The 7464-nt window shown below is 43.9% G+C and overlaps 1 protein-coding gene across 1 annotated transcript in view; it reads left to right on the top strand.

The window, feature by feature from the left end:
- The window catches only part of relb (v-rel avian reticuloendotheliosis viral oncogene homolog B), a 15348-nt gene extending 8113 nt beyond the window's left edge, over positions 1 to 7235 (top strand). Inside the window, exons 4-10 of the mRNA XM_005742192.1 lie at positions 317 to 483; positions 582 to 673; positions 794 to 925; positions 1049 to 1153; positions 2496 to 2711; positions 3716 to 3787; positions 5359 to 7235. Coding sequence (XP_005742249.1) covers positions 317 to 483; positions 582 to 673; positions 794 to 925; positions 1049 to 1153; positions 2496 to 2711; positions 3716 to 3787; positions 5359 to 5783 — 1209 coding nt within the window. The 3' untranslated portion in view covers positions 5784 to 7235. The remainder of the gene's footprint in view (positions 1 to 316; positions 484 to 581; positions 674 to 793; positions 926 to 1048; positions 1154 to 2495; positions 2712 to 3715; positions 3788 to 5358) is intronic.
- The last annotated feature ends 229 nt before the right edge of the window (positions 7236 to 7464 follow it).

A 7464-nucleotide genomic window follows, 5' to 3' on the forward strand; every position in this document is an offset into this window, starting at 1 on the left:
CTTCTAGAAACCTATTGTCTAAAGTCTGCCCCTGAAAAATGTCTGAGGGGGAAAGAGACAAAAAATCCTGGAGCAACAGATAGAGAAGGTTAATCGGCTTTTATTTCAACTCTTTTCAAGCCAAGTTTCTCAGATGTCAGGGTTATCTGCTTTAGTTTGGCATATTACAACAGCTTTGGTCTGTTGGTCAGGGAAAAAATTAAGAACTTTAGACAACTTTTTCTGTTTTCTATCAAGAAAATCACATTAATAGGCATCACAGCTCTGAACTTATTCTAGATTTTTGCTATAAATCTTGTTCTTTTCTTTCTTTCAGATTCAGGGTTCCATCGACAGCTTAAAGAAAGTCAACGTCACAGTTTCTTTGGTGACCAAAGACCTCCCACACCGGCCTCACCCCCACTGCCTCGTGGGTAAAGACTGTCCAAATGGTACAGGGATCTGTTTTGTCACATTCAACCCTCGCAACAACCGACGTCACAGGTGAGCATTCGCCTTCGATCCCTGCCATTTTGATACCTTAAATTTCGTGGTGTGTCTTTACATTTTATTTGAACAGTTCCCCTTGTTTTTACACCCAGCTTCGCTAACCTTGGTATTCAGTGTGTGAGGCGGAAAGAGCTGGACATTTCACTTCAGAAGCGAAGAAGTCTAAATATCGACCCATTTCAGAGTGAGTGGGAGACGTATGCCAATACACCGCACCTTAATCTCCACGTTATTCTTCATTCACATATATAAAGGCAGTTTTTTCTGTCCTCACTGACTCATTTTGTCTCTGTTCTCCCCTCAGCCGGGCATTCGAAGGGCATTGAAGACATGGACATGAATTCAGTGCGTCTGTGCTTTCAGTGCGAGCTCGAGTGGCAGGACGGCAGGAAAGACCATCTCAGCCCGGTGGTGTCGAAGCCCATTTATGACAAGAGTAAGACATAACCGGACAAACACACCGAAAAGCCTTGACCGCAGTCAACCAAGCGCGCCAAAAATAAGGCAGCGTACTTCCCTATTCTCACGCTTTGTCGTGCATGTTTTTTTTTAATTCCAGAGGCAACAACTACATCACAGCTGAAGATCACCCATTTGAACCTGTATGAAGGTCCCTGCACTGGCAAGACAGAGGTCTACATGTTGTGTGACAAAGTGCAGAAAGGTAACAGGAAAGTTTTTTGAAGTTAGGTTCCAGGAGTAGATTACATAAAACAAGTCCAGTTTCCACTATTCAGAAACGCGACAAAGAGCCTGATTACAATCTAAGTTTATTTGTAGAGCTTTGGAGCTTTAGTTAACTTTTAAATGAGGTTTTTGTGTTTGTGTTATTAAAAAAAACAACCCACACACACCCACATTTTTGTAACTTAAAGTAGAGTCACATTGTGTTTTTCTTGACTAAGAGAAAGCATGTGACAGGGTGCCCAGGAAGGTGGTGCGGTGCTGCATGAGGAAGTCAGGAGTGTTAGAGAGAAGTGTGAGAGCGATGCAGGATATGCATGGGTGCACTGAGACAATAGTGTGTGGTAGGAGCGACAGACTGGTTAAAAGTGAATTTGAGAAGCTGCTTTTGAGAGCTTCTCAAGCTGGCAGATGAGGTCTGACTCTGTGGAATATTATGTTTGCGTATGATGTGTCGGTCTACACGGGGAGCTGTGGGGGTTTCCTGTGTAGAGAAAAGGAGTGAAGGTGAGAAGGAGCAAGGTAGAAAATGTGTTTTGGTGAGGTGAGGATGATGGAGGAGGTGAAGGTGGTTGAGTTTAAATACTTGGGGTCAACCATCCAGAACAACTGGGGTGTGAAAAAGAGGTGAAGAAAAGGGTACTGGGTTGTGACAGAAGGATACCAACATGAAAGTAAAAGTTAAGAAGGCAGCTGAGAGATCAGTTACATTGCATGAAACGTATGAAAAGACCTGGAAGAAGCTGAGTTTGACATGCTGAGATGTTTGGAGCTCATCACAGCGACCGCTCAGGTTGGACGGTTCTGGGACAAAGTAAGAAAGATGAGCCTGAGTTTGTTTGGACATGTGCAGTGAAGACTTGCAGGTAGAAAGATGCTGTCAGAGAAGAAGAAAGCACAAAGAGGAGGTGTGTGGATGTGATGAAAGAGGACTTGTAGGTGGTTTCCAGGTGGTAACGCGCCCTAAAGAAGAAAACCGTTGTGACCTAATTATTTTGAATAAAAGTATTAAAAGTTTTGATTCCTCTAAAAAAGGTTATATTTTTAATCTTTGAATTTTGGATCATTTTGAAACATTTTCTCATCGATTCTTAATTAAGAGGCTTCTTCGCTTCTTAAGGCGAACAGGAAGGTGGCCTTGGAGTCAAATGTCCCATGAGCCTAGGTGCTGACCATTACGGGGTCCCTAATGTAATAAAACCTGGGACTCCCAGAAGTGAAGAAGCTTCTTGTTAAAGACTCCCATGACCTGGATGAATGAGAACACAAACATGTTCTAATGTTTCTTGAATAATAAAGAGCTTTGCGTGTTTGGTCCTCAGACGACATCGAGATCATCTTCAGGCGAGAGTCGTGGAAGGCGAACGGGGAGTTTGCCCAGACAGACGTGCACCGACAGATCGCCATCGTGTTTAAGACTCCGCCCTACGAGGACCAAGACATCACAGAGGAAGTGGAAGTCAACCTGGCCCTGCGTCGCATCTCAGACCAGATGGAGAGCGAGCCCGTTACATTCAAGTACCTGCCTCGCAATCCAGGTCAGTCAGCACTGGACTTCCCTAACATCCTCTTCTGCCACACCAACCCTCTGCACGTCCTCCTTCACTACATCCATGAGCCTCCACTGTCTCTACTCCCTGTAGATTCACTTTTCCGCCGGTCTCCCTCCTTCTTCTGGTCATAAAGTCCACTGTCCTCTCTCCTATACATCTCTACACTTCCACACTTATGTCATCAGGACCAGCCACCTTTCTGTTCTTCCTCCTCTTCATAGCTGTCCTCACTTCCTCCTCACTGCACTTTCTCATTCATTAACTGTCCTCTGTCTTTTTTCTCTCTCAAAGTACTCCTTCCACCTTCTCTGCACACTCTCCTTACTCATTAGTACATTTCCATCCTGCTGCACATCCTTTCCAGCTCGATCACTCTGTTTAACCAATCAAAACAAACCTTTATCTCCTTTCTTGGTGTCCAGCCTCACATACAACTTACTGTAAGCCTCTTTGAATACTTTCCTGTACGTCCTCATTCCACCATTACGTCACCGGCCACCACCATCTTTCCTTCGGCATTCCTTGATACCATTCCTACTCAACACTTCCTCATCACCTCTCTTCCCTTCATCTACACGTCCATTGAAGTCTGTCCTACTCTTTCCCCCCTTGGGGACACTCTCTGCCACTTGATCCAACTTGCTCCAGAACTCCCCTCTCTTTTCTAAATGACATCCAACCTGTGGGGCATACGCACAGATAACAATGAAAACCACCCCTCTGATTTCCACCGTCACACCCATGATCCTGTCTGACACTCTCTGCGCGTCCACAGCACTATGTACACCACAATAGAACATTTAGAATCCACCTCCAGCGCTCCTGGCCTTTCCACGTGGTCTCCTGCACACGCAATACAGCCACCTTCTTTCTCTCCATCGTGTCAGCCAGTTCTCTCGACTCTTTACCAGTCATAGTGCTCACAAATTAAAAAAACAGATGCAGCAGATTATTGCTAAACACTGACAGCGTTTCATTTCTCATTTCAGACCCGTACGAGGTGAAGCGGAAGACAAGGCTAAAGTCAGAGGTGAACCTCAAGGAGAAGCCCTGTGTGACAGGTGAGGTTCAGACTGTCAGTTTGATCTTTGTGTTTTTACAATTCAGCATGTGAACGGTTTGACTGGGGTGTGCCATCTCTCTGGCTCCGTGTTTACATATTCTCACTCAAAATATTGTGACTTAATACAACAGGAAAAGCACAGCAAACCAACATTTTAAATCTAAACTTTTTGGATTTCATCATGCAAAAAGCATAAAGTACCTTTAAGTGAATACAATTATTTTTATTTTAACTTGACACTCAGTCCAGATTAAAGCTATTCACAATCATGTTCAAACTGCTTGTTAAATGATAGCCAGTCTTCTCAAAATCCAGGTTTAAACTGTAGTCTATCTGCCTGACTTCAAGAACCGCAAAGCCCCCTTTTCCACTGATGCAGGACCAGTCCATAATCTAGAACCTGTTCCACATATTTCCCCTGAAAAAGGGCCGGTGGCATTGTGGCCCAGGTTGGTGCCACAGAATTGCTGACACCAAAACTGAAACAAAATTAAGTGTGCAGGAATTTCACCCATGACTAGCAGATGCATTTTTTATTTATTTTTTTGCATGGAAATTACTCCAAAACCTGCTAGTAGCGTTTGGGTCTCAAAGCTTTTTTTTTCCTGAGAAAGCCCCCCACACCAGCTCCACACCCGCACTGCATTGGTGGAAACGAGGTGCAAGTGAGCCATTCATTTATTTTCCTGTGAAAAAAAGGGCGTCTTGGTCACGCTCACTTGGGTAAATTACAGAAACCTCAGTGGAACAGTTGAGTTGGTGTTTGTGCCATTAACCACACCTACTAAGAGTCAACACGTCTGCTGTGAAGATGCACTATTAGACACATGGCAGCTTCTGTAATTGGGACGAATCACAATGCCCTTCAAAAAAAAATCATACTTAATCATTTTCTGTCTACTCATCACTGCATGAAGAAGAACAGATCACATGCTAACATGACATTTGCCAAAAATGCCAAAATCGACCACTGGAATACACAGACATGACAAAAGAGGAAGTGGTCAGCCACAAATACTCCTTATGTGACATGTCATTTCTATGACTGATTATCACATGAAGATAGACTAGTTTTATGTGTTATACATATATAGATACACCAAACAAGATAAAGATGGTGTGTAATAAAAGCACAAAGGGGTTAAAAGCAACAGGGTAAACTGTACAAAAGGTTAAAACTAAAGAGCAGCAAGTTCCACCTTCATGAAGGCTAGTTTTGGTTGACGTCGACTCAGCTGTGGGGTTGTTTTGGAGGTTTTTCACAGTTATTTCCATTTCATAGCCTGGTCTGACTGATATAAACAAGGCAAAACAGTCCTTGTGGCATAAAGTACTACAGATTAACAATGAGACAAACACCTTTCAAAATGATCACACAGCTGGCTCTGCACTTCTCCTCCCGTAATCTCAGTGAAGACCTTTTTCAAGACTGGCAGCTGTGTGTGTGTGCTTTTTAAAAAAGGTCGAGAATCACATGTCACAATCCAGGTACAAAGTCCTCCGTCTAATAACTGACCATTCATCATGTTTCTAACAGCTTTGTTTTCTCTGTAACGTAATCTGTTTCAGCCAAGAGCGCACCTGCGTCAGATCAGGTCATCCAGTTCCTCCCAGAGGCCCAAAACATGATGTCGCCACAAGAGCGGTCGCACCCTGTCCTGCCCGGCACACCCGCTGCGGCGGAACCGCGTTACTGCAATCCAGTCGATTCAAACACAGACGAGGCGGCCCTTTACAACCAGTTGGTAGACATGCCTGAATTTTGGGAGGTCTTCAATAACCCAAACTTCTCCTCACTCGTGCCTGGCAACTTGGACATCACTGCCTCCGCCTTTGCTAATGTGGATATGAACTTCAACCAGAACTCCGGCTTCCTGCAGGACTTTTCCCATTACAGTGACTTGCAATTCAACATGCTCGTCAGCGAGAGCCAGAACCCGCAGTTGGAGCCGCAGGATAGCACGGTTCAGGTGAAAACGGAAGAGGAACTTTGAGGATCGTGTAGCACCGTTTACAGCTGTTTCTGTTTCTGTCATCTTTTAACATCTTGGTCACTTCCTTGCTGACAGTTTTATGTCACTGCCATGTGAGCACATTAAGCTAGTTTACCGCTTCCCCTTGTTTCTAGAACTTGTGCTAAGCTAACAAGCTATCGCCTGCTTTGTTTTTAGTATGAGACTGGTACTGATTAGCGCAGCAGAAAACTGAAACCATCCTTCAAAAGTGGATACAAGTGCCAAAATGCACATGCTTGTCTCTCTGGAGTCAAGTTTGAAAAATCCCATCAGCCACTTGAACTTTCATCACAGAATATCATCCATTTAATACATTTCAGAGGTTTTCTCTTGATTTTTAATGGATTTGACTTTAAGTCAAAGGTATAACTCCTACTTAAGCAAAATAACACGTTACATGCTGCTCCGATGGTCTGATGACAGTTAAGGCTGCGCATAGCTCTGCAGGCCGAGAGATTCCACTTTAACCCCTTTGATGGCACTGGTTCAGAGCTCCTTTATCCTTGGCTCAGTGCTCTCATGCTGGCACACGTATCCAGTTCATCCCAGACAATGGGTGAGAGGTGGGGCTCGCCATTTACCGTCACACCACTTTAGAATCGGCGGAGACCCACGCACAACTGCGCTGCTAAGCTGTTTGTTTTATTGGCTTACTCATGTCTAAACACAACAAGTTAGTCAGTACTGAACACTTAGCTAAGTTTCACACCAGTGATCATCAGTGTCTGATCTTCTGTGACAACTTACAGTCAGTTTTGGGTTTTTTTTCCATCTGAGTGTTTTCTGTTTGAGCTGGCACTCAAAGCAGTTTTTTCACTGTAAGCCACACACACAGACGTCAGATTCTATTAAAAGTGGTCCAAGGAATGATGCTGTGGCCTCTTTCAGCAGGATAATACACCTTGCCACAAGTAAAAAAAGGTTCAGGAACATTTTAAGCCATTGACTTGGCCTCCAGATTTCCCAGATCTCAGTCTAATTGAGGATATGTGGGAGCTGCTGGAGGTCTGCGCCTCGATGGGTCAGGGCTATTTTGGCAGCAAAAGGGGAACCAACACAGCATTAGGCAGGTGGTCATAATATTGGGCCTGATCAGCAAGCTGTTTGTTCAGCTTTTTCAGTTCGTTCACTTCTGATTAGCACACAGGGACCTCCCACCACCAGTCCCCTATATTATGTCGTCTGTCATTATCAACTTGAAATGCTGTCAAATGTAAATACAAACTAGTGAATATAAAAATAACAAACGCTTCGGCTATCTTGAATCAGAGAAGAATATACGTGGCATTTTTGGTGCTTGTATCCACTTGTGAACAATCTTCCTGTAGTGAGTTATCTGCTGCGCGTGCTCTGCTAGACTGCAAAACCATTATGGAGCAGAGTGCCTTCTTTCCTGCTGCTGCTTTGCACTTTGTTGCCCTGTATTTAACCCCGTACCTTTTTTTTTTTTTTTTTTTTTTTTTTTTTTCTCCTTCTTTTGCTCCCAAAGCCTTGCTGGCCAAGTCTTCGGGAACAAGTTGGCATTCCTTATTTTCCATAAGTGCTGCAAGCATTAATTTAAAGCCTACATTCAGTGTGGAGTTTAAAAGGAGAACTCAAACTTCTCCACAAAAGCTGTAAACTTCCATAATTGCAGTCTGTTTTAATTGCAAGGTGAGAC

The sequence above is a fragment of the Pundamilia nyererei genome, unplaced genomic scaffold (assembly GCF_000239375.1).
Source record: "Pundamilia nyererei isolate P.nyererei 1_Seehausen unplaced genomic scaffold, PunNye1.0 scaffold00117, whole genome shotgun sequence".
Lineage (NCBI taxonomy): Eukaryota > Metazoa > Chordata > Actinopteri > Cichliformes > Cichlidae > Pundamilia > Pundamilia nyererei.